Raw genomic sequence first — 14,461 nt, 5'->3', positions numbered from 1 at the left:
TTTTCTTTGAGCGGTGTTTGATGTTGTAGTTTTATTTCAAATTGGAGGATTAATTTACCCTACCACTTACTTATGAAGAAGAAAAATTTATTTCAAAGAATGCCTGTGCTAGATAAGCTGATTTTCTTTGTTTAGAAAGCTATTTGCAAGAAGTCCTTCACATGCCCATGTTGTAAAATGTCATGACAGTCAAATACATATGCATCCAGAAGTCAAAGTTTCACCTCTGTGGTGTTCAGGCCAGTGCTCCTGTCCCTCTGCTGGGCCGCTCGGGGCTGCTGGGAGAGCTGAGGAACAACTTCTTCTGTGACGTCGCCTGCGGTCGAGGCTCTACATCAGACTCCACCTTCTGCATCACCTCCTCCGGCTTGCTGTGTGAGTTTGACAGCAAGAGGATGCTGGACAAATGGGTGGACCTACAGGTGAGTGACTGGTAGCAGGCAACAAACAGTGACAACAGGCTGTTTGAGCCATTTTCCAGATTATTTTACCACGTGTCAGAGTGATATATTCCTAATCACTGCTTAACCTTTAAGGTGTAACTTCTTTCAAGAAAAAGTCACCTTTTCAGTGATATAAATTACAAATGGTAGTTTTTTGAAGGTCCCATATTATGCTCCTTTTCTGCAGTTTAATATGGATCATTGATGTCTTCATGAAATGGTTGTAACATGTTTTGATCCAAAAAGTCAATAAATCAAGCACAGCAGCATTGTTTCCAGGCTCTCATAGCCCCTCTGTTCAGAACGCTCTGATTTAGTGGGCATGACCTTCATATGTAAATGAGCCACCGCTGATACCGTTCCGCTCTTCCACGTCACTGAGAGCGGCGCCACAAGCTCTGAGTGCACAATGTTTAGAAAACAGCGAAGCTCGTTAATCGTAACATTACAGGCTAAAACAACAGGCTAACCGCAGCTAAAGTTAGCATCTTGAAGCTAACACAGAGACAGGGGGGACACTGAGGAAAAGCTCTTACATCTGCTCCACAGCACACAGCATTTAAAATACTCACATTTCCAGGGTCCGAGGTTTGTTGGTGGATGGTTGGTAATGCGCCTGAATTCAGGACCAGTCTATTAGCTAGCCCTCTGTTGTACTGTCCAAAGTTAGAAAAGCCGTCGGCCGTGAAGTGACTAGCACACACATGCACAGTTTTACTGAGTGTAGCTGGCACGTTTCCCTCGTAAATGAACTCTAGCCACTAAGTCTTCTTTTCTTCTGAGATGGGAAGCTTGTGCGTGGAACTATGTGGCTGTTTACAGCTGCTGCTGGAGAGATTTCTCTTCAGCAGTGGGGAGAGGAGTGGGCAGGTAGGGGGTTTCGTGGCATCTGCTCTGGTGGAACAATCAGGTCAGACTTGCTCCTGATTGGTCAAAAAAGGGAATCGCTGACGTCGGCAAACCCCGGAAATTCTAAACGGCTCGTTTTAGGTCAGGATTTTACATTCATAAGCACTACTAAGTACAGGTTTTGTCATTAGATATCACATTTTGTGGGTTGGGAGGAAAGCCAAAGACCCACAAATTTCACTAAAAGACTTAATAAAGTGGTTTTTGCACAATATGGGACCTTTAATTTGCTGTATGTTAATAAGTTGTGCAGGTCCTGCTCATATGTTTTGTCTGAGGATCAAAGAGAGATTAAGAAGGAGGACAGGATAGAAGAACAGGATATTTGGACTTTTTCCAATGAGGACGCTTTTATGTTCCACTGGCACCTTCTGTAACCTCTGTCCTGTCTGACTGGCTGGATTCCTATGAGCTTACCTGTGTTTGTTTGTCTTTCTCTGCAGATACTGAATTTACATCTTGAAAATGAAACACTGTATTGTTTGCTGCTTTGTAGATGGGCGCCGCTCAGTGTCTGACTCTGTCTGAGGACCTGATCTTCTGTGGCTGTGCAGATGGAACGGTGCGTGCCTTCAGTCCGGTTGACCTGCACTTTGTCTGCACGCTGCCGCGGCCACATCCTCTCGGCGCTGACGTCTCAGCCGTCACAGATGCCAGGTGAGAAAGAGCTCAGGGAGAACAGGGACTTACTCTGGCAGGGATCCACTGCAGGATCAGATACTCTCTATTCATAGCGCCTCTTCCATCAGGTGGCAGTTCTACAGTGCCTAGCTGATTTAGGAGTCTGTGCATCAAAGTCTGTGATGATAAACTGATTTATTTTTATAATGAGTTCGTATAAGCTAAAGAACAGCAAAAATATCTGCATTAGTGATTAGTGATTTTTTTTTTTAAATGTGCCACGTGTTGTGACATTTTTTTTATCATGACTAGTGAGATAACCAGAGCGAAACAAAAAGATGTTTCAGCAGGCTGAGTGAGGGGATCGCGGTGTGGGTGTTTCATGAATATTCTGCTGACTCTGTTCAGTTTGGCTGCAGCAACATCTGTGACTTGCAGACAAATCTCTTCCTTGTTACACAGAAAAACTCTGAATGCAGGAGGCAAGAAAGTAAGTCCCTGTCTTGAGATTTAGGAAGATGTAGTTTGAAAAGTAAAGCCACAAACTTAAGTTGATTAACTATGAAAGAACATGGACTCATTGCCAACACCCACTGGTTTCTGAGGAGGCGTTCTGAAGCACAATGACGGGCGCTGTATTGGAAATGCAGACTGATCCAAAGATTTGATCAGCTAGTAACAGGTGAATTTTCTATTTTTCTATCATTTTCTATCCTTCCAGCCATCTATTCTACACTAAGACAGATGCCCGTTACCCAGATGCCATCGCAGTGACCTATGACCCCATCAGCCACTGGCTCAGCTGTGTTTATAACGACCACAGTCTCTATGTGTGGGATGTGAGAGATGTCAGCAGGGTGGGGAAGGTGCACTCTGCTCTCTTCCACGCTGCCTGTGTCGGAGACTTGGAGGTAAACAGGAAACCTGTGAGACACAACATTTTGACCAAAGTGACACAGGAAGTTAAAACAGACCAAAGGTTCAATTACTCAGAGTTATTTACTCTGTGGGTTGAATTTTGAGTATCGATTGAAGGAAGATTTACAGCGTATAACCACTAAATAAAAATATTCTGTAGTTTTTTTTAAGTGTGTTATATTCTGAACTTTTTGGACACTAGAAAATCCAATAACTTTAATCATTCACAGTTATTGACATCAAGGAGAGGAGACTTCAGAGTGGAGGTAGTTGGGAATTAGATGGGAGGTTGTGGAGCAAAGAAGGGGGGTTGAAGGGAGGTTAGAAGGTTGGTTGAAGGAGCAGGGAGGATTAAGAAGAGGTTTAAAATAGAATTGGGGAGTTTAAGGGAAAATAGAGCAGGGAGTTAAAGGGGAGTTGGGCAGGGGGGGTGGGTGGAGACAGAGAGGACGTACCGTGTTGACCTGAATATAAGGTTTTTTCATTGGAAATAAAGTGACGGAGAGTGCCAGATTTTTGTAAAACCAGTAACCTCTTAGTGGCTGCAGTGATCCAAATCACAGGAGAGATGCAGTGACAGGAGCAATGGAGAGATGAGAGCAAAGGGGACCAAAAGTTGGGCGAGTTCACGGACAACTGAGGTGGAGTTGTGATGCTAATCTTAAGATGATGATGATCAATGCAGCAGAGACGTTTAACAGTCAGGGATCCAAAAATTATGGAGTTATAGAGTATAATGTCCAAAGATTGGGCTGCCAAAAAGAGTGTGCAAACTATAAAAGAAAACGTTATCATGGACCTCAAAGTGAGTGTTTACAAGACACTGACAGGAGGGTGTGTGAGTTAATTGAGAAACGTAGCAAAGGAATGATCATTACCTCTCATTTGAATTGTATTAGAAAGAAAATCTTACTGTTTGTATTTCAAGCCAGAGTCCTGCACGGGTCCAATTTTCAGGATCCGCCCCGACCCAGGGACGTACAAACCCGCACCTGAACCGCAAACCCGCGCATCAGCCCGATTAATACCGCAGCCCGACCCTTAACCTTATTTAAAGTAATCATTTTGGGTCATACTGTCTGAAAATTGAACGGTATTTCGCCATAGTTCAGATGCCAATGAGTAAACGACGCACCGAATGAAGCAACTCTAGCAATAAAAGCCTGACTTCAGCTCCATCATCAACCCTCTGTGATCTTTTCACAAACAACTGTAAAATCACTCGTTTTTTACGTTTAATGCTTTTAAACTTTTAATTTCTTAAAAGGACCTTTACGTGTGTAATAGTAGACTTACTTTCTGTCCAGACATAAGCGGCACTCAGCAGGTACGAGCTGTGATCATGTCACAACCATGGATGTATTATAAGAACTGGATAGCGTGGCTCAGCCTTCCACCATGTTACGGATTTGAAGCCAGAATCTATATGGTCACAGCCTTACAACCAGCTTATAACTTACATTTTTATTTTATTGAATTTATTATTATTTTAATTTTGATGTGTCAAACTAAAACCCGCGACCCGACCCGCATGTTATTTTTTCCACCCAGATCCGAAGCCAGAGAAAAAAAGGTTTTAAAAACCACCCGCAAATCAGCTGTTTTTGTGGGTACCCGACCCAGTGCAGGACTCTGTTTCAAGCCCAAAAATAAAAGCAGTCTCTAATTATTATTTTAATGTTTTTCTTAGATTTTAAATTAAAAATAGTTTCTTTGAACTAAGTAAAATTTTGTTATCAGAGTCTTTTTTCTGAAGTTTGGTTCCTAAAGGAGGGGGATTGTCTTATAATTGGGGTCATCCTTTATTGGGGTCAATACAGTAGGTAAGAGCTGAAGCACAGTAAAAGAGCAGGTTAAGTAAAGTTTGAGGGGAGTTTAATGACAGTTGCAAGGAAGTTAGAGTAAGAGAGGAGTTTTGGGGAGTTTGACTGGATTTTGCAGGGAGCATGTTACAGGGGAGTTTGAAAGTAGGAAGGTCATTTGTGAGGAGTTAGGGGAAGATACTGATACATACATTTGCATAAATGCTAATCCACTGTATGGCGTTCCTTCATAGATACTTCTAGAAATCATTAGATTGACATTTCAGTATGATCATCTTTCTCCAGATGTTTCCAGATGTTCCCGGGGAATTTGGTGCTGGTTTGACATCAGGAGCGTTTCTCACTTCCTCAGCCGACAACACCATCAGACTGTGGCGCACAGACAACTGGACTCACTCTCAGAACATCCTCAGCGATGTGAGTTTGTCTTGGACAAAAAAAATATTTGACATTTTACATCAGCAGATTCCTCCTTTGATGAGTAATTTTCTGCTTCTGGCATTGCTCTGCAGGACCTTCTGAAAATACTCTACATTGATGGAAACACTAGTGCCTTGTTGGATCCAGAATGCATGGCTAATGTGAATGCAGACAAAGCTGGGGATGGACAGACAGCAGAGAGCAGGACAGGCATCAGGACCATCTGTGTCAGTCCAGACGGTAAACACCTGGCCTCTGGAGATCGTAACGGGATGCTGAGGTAGGATGACAAGACTGAAACTCAGACTGATGACGCACTAAGGGGACTTCTATCCTATATATAAAGAAATGTGTGTTTATATTTCAAAGGGTTTATGACCTGAACAGCATGGAGGAGGTTCTCAAAGTGGAGGCCCATGATGCTGAGATCCTCTGTCTTGAGTACAGCAAACCAGAAACAGGTCAGTGTGTGTGCTTCAGTGTGTGTTTTTTTGTGTGCTGCCTGTGTATGTTACATGTGATTAAGCTGTTTTATTTACTGTCAGGCCTGAAGCTGCTGGCCACAGCAAGCAGGGACCGCCTGATTCACGTCTTGGATGCTGAGGATGACTACAGCCTGGTGCAGACTCTTGATGAGCACTCTTCATCCATAACAGCCGTCCGCTTTGCTGGTGAGCCACTAGAGACGCTGTCAACATCTGACAGCTAATCTTTGCTTAATCCTCTCTTTCATCTCCATTTAGTCGCACACAAAGTCCCTCTTTTATTCCTCCTGCAGTGATGTTTGTTTAAATAATAGAAGACAACTATACATGTGTATTGAGGTGGAGCTCTGTTTGTCATGAGAGAGGCCCTTTCTGTGGTGTGCTTTTCGTTCTCCCAGCCATTGCTCCAACATCATAAACCGCCTTTGAGTTTTAGTTTAGAGTACCATAGTTTACACTGACGACAGGTCTCCTGGTGTTGAAATTCCTTTGAAATTACTTGTAATGGAAAACTGATTGAATAATTTTTGCATCATTCACAGCCTTTAAAAATACCTCCTAAGTTTGAAAAGTCATCATTAGATATTTCTCATTTGTCTACAGCCAATGACAACAAGGTGAGGATGATCAGCTGTGGAGCAGACAAGAGCATTTATTTCCGCACTGCACACAAGGTGAGAAATATCCAATCTATCAGCTCTCTTCACCTCATGTTCATCTTCCCATAAACTCAATAAAACACTTGTGTATTACTTGGTTATTTACACGTTGGGGTCAGGGTGATAAAACAGCCACTAAACATAAACGCTCTCTCTATTTCAAGCTTTTCAGCTTGAGTTGTGACTCCACCACCCATGATTAAAACTCTTTATTAGTCCCTCGATTAAGAACTTGATTTGCATAACAACAGGAACACGTTCTTTTTATCTCATGCGTGTGAGGAAATCTCAACAGCTGAACCACAATAGGAGCTTTTGAGCTTAAACTTGTATAACTAAATGAGGCAGAATCTAAATTTGCTTCTGGGTCACTGGGACAATTTTCTGTTTGGTCAGATTTACAAAATTCTTCGTAAGACACGATTCGGGCTGCTGCAGTGAGTCATAGACGTGAGGTTGTCTGAAGAACAATGAACAATAAACAATGGCTTGTTAGTCTTTGGAAAGACTTCTCTGCTTCCACTCATTTTTTGAGCACAGACTGAAGAAAGATGTCATGACATCTTGTAAATGAGCATCTTTCGTCTGCGTCTGGCATCATTTCCTGTTCCCGAAGGTTCTGAATTAGGCCTTTAACGTAAACAATTTAATGAACAAACACAGATTTCCTTTGAGCAGACCTTCAGAGTGACTTCAAATTGGAAAGTACTCCATGTTCTGCCTTTAATGCACTTGTAGTTAGGGACAATTCATGACAGAATATTTCCTATTCCTCTGAACGGAAATTTAAAATCAAGCCAACTGGCAAAAGGTCTAAGGGTAATATAACACAAAAAGACTGGGATGAACACAATTTACTGAGCATTGTTCAGCATGGGATCACATGGTTGTCCTCATGGGGTTATGATCTCTTGTTCCAACATATTTGGATATATTTCGAAAACAGCCTGCGTTTTCCCTGTGATATCACACATATGTCTTTGTTCCAGTAGTTTCCAGGGTGATGATAAATCTCCATTCATTTAAATGGGAGCGAAATAAAGGAATCTTTTCATTTCCACTGGTGTGAAACTGCAAAAGAATTTAAAAAAAGCCAAAAAAATGTGACACAGACCTGAAAAGTCATTTCTGCATAGTCCTTTTGAATGGGAAATGGACAATCAGCAAGTGTTGTTTACACATAAACATCTGCTTTATCAACTTCAGATGTTATTTCTGTGAACTCCAACTGTATATTATTCAATTCATCATGAGCAGAGCTTCCATTATAACCCTATAGAGACTCTGTAACAATACTGAAAAAAAATGCCCCCGAAAAGGGAAAAACTCCCCCCAAAACCCCTAAAAAAACACCAAAAGTGGCAGCCATCTTGAATTTGAAGGTTGAAATAAGGTCAAATTAATATGTTACCCAGAAATATGTATTTCTTACCAAAAATAAGGTCTGAAAACATGTATTGTCCATCATTGTAGGTTGAGCCTTTAAAAACATCATTTCCACGACAGCCATTTTGGATTTTGGCCTCTTAAAAAAATTTCCCCGCCTTTTTAAAAAACACACCCTGGCTAAATTGTATTTTAGCCCTCCTAGATGACAAATCCATTGAGAAACGGACCTTCGTTTACCGCGGTCGCGTTTCGGTCCAAAATGACCCAACTATTTAGTGTCTGGAAACAGATAATTAGATGTAAAAATGAATTCACTCAGACTTTACAGTTCTGGTTTTTGATCTTTTCTAAGGTCAAAAATCTACTTGGAATTTTACAAAACCAAAACAAATGCAGGGATAAAGAAATGGAAAACATAAACAGAAATAGAATTAAAAAAAATTCCCATTTAAAGAAATGAAAGTTCTCTCCGGACATCCTGGTGACGTTGACTCAGATATACATTAAATGTGCTCCATCAGTACGTCAGGGATTATTTGTGAGTGAGATTCTGTTCCTTAAATGCCATTTTGCAGACTGACAGAGGAACAGAGTTCAGGTGTTCACACCACAATGTGAGGAAATCCACACTCTACGACATGGGTGTTGATCCGACCTCCAAGTACGCTGCTGTCGCCTGTCAGGACCGCTGCATCAGGTGAGCATACAGGAAGGTTTGTGCCCTTCAGAAGTCTGCAGGGTTAGGAATTGAACGAGAACTTTTCAGGGAGATCCAATTGTTAGACTGTTTTTATCCCCTTTCCCTCTGCTTTCAGGATTTTCAACATCAGCAGCGGCAAACAGAAGAAACTCTACAAAGGATCTGTGAGTGAAGACGGCAGTCTGCTCAGGGTAACATTTTCCTTTGCAGTCACAAACTCAGAAACGTCAGTTATTATCTGAATGTACAGAATAATGATGGAAAAAATGTTTTTGTTTTTCGTGACAGGTCCAGCTTGATCCATCCGGTCAGTATGTGGCCACCAGCTGCTCCGATAAAAACATCAGCATCTTTGACTTCTTCACGGGGGAGTGTGTCGCCACCATGTTTGGACACTCTGGTAAGAAAACAAAAACACATCTCTTATGTGTGAGAAAACCCTTCTAACTATGTGATCATTACCTGAAGCCATGTTTTGTGTTTTGCAGAGGTGGTTACTGGGATTAAGTTCACCAACGACTGCAAACATTTGATCTCCGTGTCAGGTGACAGGTGAGAAACCGTTGTGTCCTCAGCCGTCTGGTGACTTCACTTTAACTCCTCTTCTCTGAAACAGACTGGAGGGAATCCACTATTCTTGAATTCATAATTTAGTCTCTTTTCTGAGGGACTAACAAGGATTATTTCTATATTTAACTCCCAGCAGTAAGAACAATGAGCCATCCAAATATGAACAGCTCACCAGAATAAAACAACAGTAGAAAAGCAGTAGTTTTATTCTATTCTACCCAATTCTAATCATCCCCAACCTCTGCTGCCAGAGGAAATGAGCGGGGAAATGTGTTTGCAGACAGTTTCCTCAACAGCCGAGCTGAGATGAAATGTTGAATTTTTAATGCCTGAATTCTTTTATCTCCCAGCTGTATCTTTGTGTGGCGCCTGGCTCCAGAACTGACAATCAGCATGAGAGAAAGGCTCTGCCAGCTCCAACAAAATCAAAACACATCACCTGGAAGGACCTCCAGCCTCAGGTGAGGACACGCAAACACCCCCTCTAGCTCTCAGAGGGACATTCAGTGGTTACTGTCATTACAAAACCTTTTTTATCAGGGTAATGCCAATGTTTAAACACATGGACTTCTAACACGTCAAACTCTTTGTCAGGCGGGAGGTGTACAGTGCTCCCACTCTGGGAGGGCTGTCTTCTGACAGTGACCGTGAGCACGAGGACGAGGATGGGCCAGAGAATGACAACCACATCGACTCAGAGGACGTTGCAACTCTTACCTCCTCTGACAGCAGCCCTGGAGAGGAGGACACAGGTAGTTACACTCAGTGCTGACTGTGGTCTGTGTGGTTAGTGAGTCAGAGTTAGTATGTGTTGTCTGTTAGATTGTAACCACCTGTTTTATGAAGAATTTTCCACGAGGAGTTATCTTGGCTGTTTTCCTTCCTGTGATCACACATTTCAAAAAACAAACAAGCATGGCTCAGATAATTTCATTCCTCTGATCTGTGCACTCTCCCAAACAACAGGTTGCTCAGATGAAGGACAGGACTGGACGCTGACAAAGGTTGGTTATTGTTTTTGGTGGGAAAAGACATCACATAACATCATAAACATATACATCTAGAATCAGTATTATATTTTTTGAAATCTAACATTAGTTGACCATATCTCAGTGCTTTTACTTTTTTTCTTTTCAAAAGTGTCTTTTCATTTTGCATTTTATTGTCACTGATGACATAAATATGGACGGCATCTTGACTTTTATCCTGAAAGGAACGTGTAGCTTTCATGAACGGTACTTAACATTCAGTAAGTGCTAGATGAACAGTTTAGGCTTACATCTTTTTAAGTTTTCTGCAAGCGGCAACATCCAGTCTAAGAATATGAAACAGTGCTGAAGTGCTAAAATCCTGCTGTTTCTTGTGTGTTTGCTTGAGGCTGGCTCCAGAAGTACAGAAAGTCACATACACACCCATAGACTATATAAAAATGGACATCGTCATCTTGCTCAGGTCAAAGTAAAGTTGCCACAAAAACTGCTCCCCCTGGTGGCTGGCTGCAACATGGGTAAAAAAAAATCTGTCTCTCCAGTCATTCCAGATGGGCTGTGGTCAAACTTTAAAAAATGAATACACCTCATAGAAATGTTTCTCACATCCGATTGTTGTGATGGTTTGAAGATATTTGGCTGCCTTCTATTCAACTCCTCTTCTTTCTAAAAAGTTTCATTTTTATTAGTTATACAAGGTTAAAAACAAGGTTTTACATCACGTGTAACGATGATAAGCAGCTGCCGTTCTTGGGTATTTTTTCAGGGATAGTAAAATATGTCGGGAGGTAGAGTCAAGAAGTGATTAGGACCTCGAAAGAAAAAATATATGTATTATTTTTGTCACCCAGCCCAACTCAGATTCTCCCAGAATCCCTCACAGTCTTGACTGTGCAGACTCTGGCTGCTAATGGCTGCACCTGTGACGGGGGCAATGGTAAATGGCAGAGCCACAGAGCAACGCTGTCTATATACAGTCAATGTACACACAGAGCCAAAAAAATCTGTTTTCAAAGCAGAAATTAACCTATACCTGTACGCAAAGCCCTTGCCACTTACAATATGGCCGTGATAGCCAATTTGCTTCATTTTCCATTTCAGTAACAGAGAGGTGATGTTGTGGAGACTACGTCCATGTTTTATACAGTCTGTGGTTTCTGTCATTACTTCAGAGGGACTGAAGTGGCTTAGAGGATCTCTGCCTTTACATAACCACACAGAGATTAAATTCCCCATGATGCACCGTAGAAGAAATATCCTGCCGAGTTAGAAAAGTGGTTAAGGCGAAATAAAATGAGCCTGAAATAGGCATTCAGAGTGAAAGTGCTCATAATTAGATCACAGAGATGACTGATGTGCAAAAGAAAACAGACACCCTCGTGTTCTTAGGGTGTAACCTTCTGACCTCTTTTTAAAATACATCAAAGTTCACTACATCAACTTTTACCTGTTTGTTCTTTCCAGCATGTTGATGCCACCCAAGTAACTCCAAACCCAGCCAGGCGACCCCGCAGGCGCTGGTCTAACCGGATGGGCTCTCTGGAAGTGATGGTGAAGTCCATGATGGACCTGAGGCAGCTGGATTCCTTTTCTCACAAGAAAAACCCCAACTCCATTCGCCACGACAGAGAGCGACAGAGCACGTCCAGCCTCCAGGAGCCAGAGGTATTCACCAACAAATGCCCAGAAGAGCGATGCAGCACAATGTCTGTATGGATACACGTACGTGTAGCAGAAACATTGAGATGTTATGCTAATTTTCCTCCGCTGCAGTTGGAGGAGAGAGCCAAGAGGCTTTGGCCTTGGCCTCACGCAGACTGGCTGTCCTCCCAACCATCCAAGGGCATCAGGGGGACTGATGGACCTGTGCTGTACCCTGAAGAGAACAAAAATCAAACAAGTCTCCACAGCAGGTGAATCTCCTCTGAATACTCACAGTCCCACAGAAAGGATCACACTCTGTTAAAGAACAAACGTCTGTATTCTTTATTCTAATTTTCCCCTTTCACCCCTGTTCCTTGTTTTGTCTGCCTCCCTCTGTTTTCAAACATAAGCGAATACAAAGTGAAGGAGCAGCACTGCAGGATGCAGAGCCGAGGGATTCGCTGCCAGAGCCAGGAGAGCCGCAGTCCAGACAGCGCTTGCTCTTTGGACTATGACAGCAGGGTGTCCAGCCCGGACCAGCTGCAGGATGGTGAGGTCCTACACTGATGACAGCAGCAAAACACGTAAAAAGAGAAAACCCTCAGAGGAACACACTTATTGTTTCATTTAATCTACACTGCACCAGCTTTGTCCCATTGGCAGGGACGCTTTACTCTGATCAACAGCAACAAATAAGTTGACACTGAGGAAATTTAACACATGGCCTTGAGTTCTATTCAAACTAAAGTATAAAACTGTTAAATCACAGAGACAGAGTGAACTGAGTAGATATTACCTTGAAGTGAAAACATTAAAAGCTCCTCATTTATGAGGTTAAATAGTTTTTTAGATGGTACTGTGTGAGAGGGGCAGGGAACAAAAAGGCTTTTCTTTAGTACAGGGATGATTTTGGAAACAAGAAACTACAGAATGAAAAGAGGTCAAAGGTCGTGGTTTCAACTCTTCAAGTTTCAGAGAAATGTTTAATTGTTTGGTGTTTTCTCAGAATTCATTTGTGAATTGAACATTTAAGGCCACCTCTGTGTGTGCAGACACTCCTATAAAAATCTACACACAGTTCATCTTAGTCATTTCTTTTCTTCCTGAAGCTCTGGATTAACGTCCTATTGTAGAATTGAATCTTGCAGGCAATTAGATGCTAGATTCAGTTTGAATGAAAAGAATAATGTTTAAGGAATGTTGAATTTGATATCAAAGTCACACTTGTATGTTTTATTTCAGAGCTTTCTGTTTCAAGCCTCAAAGTGTATCAAGTGCTGGATTTAAGATGAAAGCTGAAATATACATGAAAGCCCTGATATCTCTTCAACATACAGTGAAGCAGAAACCCGTCGTGTGGGATTTAAGCTTATGAAGGCTGAGGTTTTATTCACTTTCAGACCTGATAATAACATGTCAAACATTTCCACCACACAGGCCTTGGCGTTGTGCCATTTGTTCATTTGCTAAAGATTATCCAGGACCTTCCTGCCTCATTCAGTGGATGTGAAAAAGGTCAAGGAGGCTTTGGAAAGGTGTTTCTTTCTCTCGCTGTCTCCCTCGTGCCTCAGGTTTGTCTTTTTGTCTTTAATGCTTCAGATTCTGCTGATGGAGAGTCCCTGAGCCCTGACAGCTCTGATGAGGAGAATGAAGACACGGAGGAAGAGGAGCAGAAGGCAGAATTAACGAGTATGGACTGGGCTCTGAGGACAGTTAGTGACACTGCTGAGCACAGCCAAGAAGATTTCCTCAAGCAGAGCTTTGAAACACTGACAGAAAGCTCCAGTCAGACAGGTTAAAAATCTTGTTTGTTTTGTAAAATTATTTTATTATAGCACAAAGATTTCGGACAAAAGAAAACATCTTTAAAGCTTTAAACATATTTTCTTACTGACAGATAAGTTTGTTGGCATAAGATTCCCATTATTTCCTGTCTAAGCTAAGCTAAGCTGACTTTGTCTTTAGTGTATCTTTAAATTAAAGATTCAATGTTTTTTATCTCTCCAAAAAATACCCAAGCGCCTATTCTCGTCTTTCTTGTACCATATTTATATCTAATAAAAGTAATTTCTCTATTTTGTTCTGGTATAATAATATTCTCTTACTCTTGCTCTCTCTGTCACCGAGTGTTATCACATCTCTTTGCTACTGTCTCCATTATCCCTGTAGTATTTTTTTGATAATACGTGATGTCTGTTCACAGCGGAGCAGAGCAGAGTCCCCAGGCTCAGTATGTCTTCACGCTTCTTGGCCAGAGGACATAATAACAGGTACTGTTGACCACTTCAGTCCAGTGTGGACTCACAGCTATAATTACCATCCCATGTGGACTCATGCACACACACACACACACACACACACACACACACACACACACACACACACACACACACACACACACACACACACACACACACACACACACACACACACACACACACACACGCCTCTGCTGAACCATCTGTGGAGCGTTCTGGTGAAGCAAAGCTGTCAGATTGAAATGACAACTGTGTTTGTTTAATGTTATGTGTGTTGGATGATTGTATACAGTGTTCTGTTTTTATTTAGAATAAATTTGCATTGAATACTTTAAGATATTAATCCACAGTATGAGTGTATCATATATGTATGTATTTATTTCCCTTATTCCAGCCAGTACATGAGAATACTGACTCTACCATGAATGCTAAATATGAAGCTACTGCTTTTAGCCACCAAGCTTCGCTTTGTACATTTATAGCTACCATGGAAAAACAACCTTAAAGCCAATGGGTTAACACCAGTGGCGATTGCTCTAAGACTGCAAGGGAAGCTCAGCTTCCCCTAAAATGTCCCAAAAAAGTGGTGATATGTGCTGCTGTGTGTACATTTCATTGACAAAATATGCGCTA

General features: G+C 41.8%; 1 protein-coding gene across 2 annotated transcripts in view; it reads left to right on the top strand.

Annotated features, from left to right (window-relative positions):
- LOC141802356 (mitogen-activated protein kinase-binding protein 1-like) overlaps positions 1–14,461 on the top strand; it is a 29,303-nt gene that overhangs the window by 6,492 nt on the left and 8,350 nt on the right. For both annotated transcript variants that reach the window (XM_074685900.1, XM_074685899.1), the window contains exons 7-26: positions 240–422; positions 1,849–2,009; positions 2,695–2,884; positions 5,000–5,131; positions 5,227–5,414; positions 5,504–5,595; positions 5,680–5,805; positions 6,223–6,293; positions 8,243–8,364; positions 8,483–8,558; positions 8,656–8,767; positions 8,856–8,919; positions 9,288–9,398; positions 9,532–9,689; positions 9,904–9,941; positions 11,391–11,591; positions 11,700–11,839; positions 11,981–12,120; positions 13,170–13,364; positions 13,774–13,840. In XM_074685900.1, coding sequence (XP_074542001.1) covers positions 240–422; positions 1,849–2,009; positions 2,695–2,884; positions 5,000–5,131; positions 5,227–5,414; positions 5,504–5,595; positions 5,680–5,805; positions 6,223–6,293; positions 8,243–8,364; positions 8,483–8,558; positions 8,656–8,767; positions 8,856–8,919; positions 9,288–9,398; positions 9,532–9,689; positions 9,904–9,941; positions 11,391–11,591; positions 11,700–11,839; positions 11,981–12,120; positions 13,170–13,364; positions 13,774–13,840 — 2,567 coding nt within the window. The remainder of the gene's footprint in view (positions 1–239; positions 423–1,848; positions 2,010–2,694; positions 2,885–4,999; positions 5,132–5,226; positions 5,415–5,503; positions 5,596–5,679; positions 5,806–6,222; positions 6,294–8,242; positions 8,365–8,482; positions 8,559–8,655; positions 8,768–8,855; positions 8,920–9,287; positions 9,399–9,531; positions 9,690–9,903; positions 9,942–11,390; positions 11,592–11,699; positions 11,840–11,980; positions 12,121–13,169; positions 13,365–13,773; positions 13,841–14,461) is intronic.

The sequence above is a fragment of the Halichoeres trimaculatus genome, unplaced genomic scaffold (genome assembly GCF_033239565.1).
Source record: "Halichoeres trimaculatus isolate MK-OKI-2021-1 unplaced genomic scaffold, fHalTri1.1 fHalTri1_scaffold_13, whole genome shotgun sequence".
In the NCBI taxonomy this organism is placed as follows: Eukaryota; Metazoa; Chordata; class Actinopteri; order Labriformes; family Labridae; genus Halichoeres; species Halichoeres trimaculatus.
The sequence above is the reverse complement of the archived record's forward strand: the minus strand, read 5'-3'. Positions and strand labels throughout refer to the sequence as shown.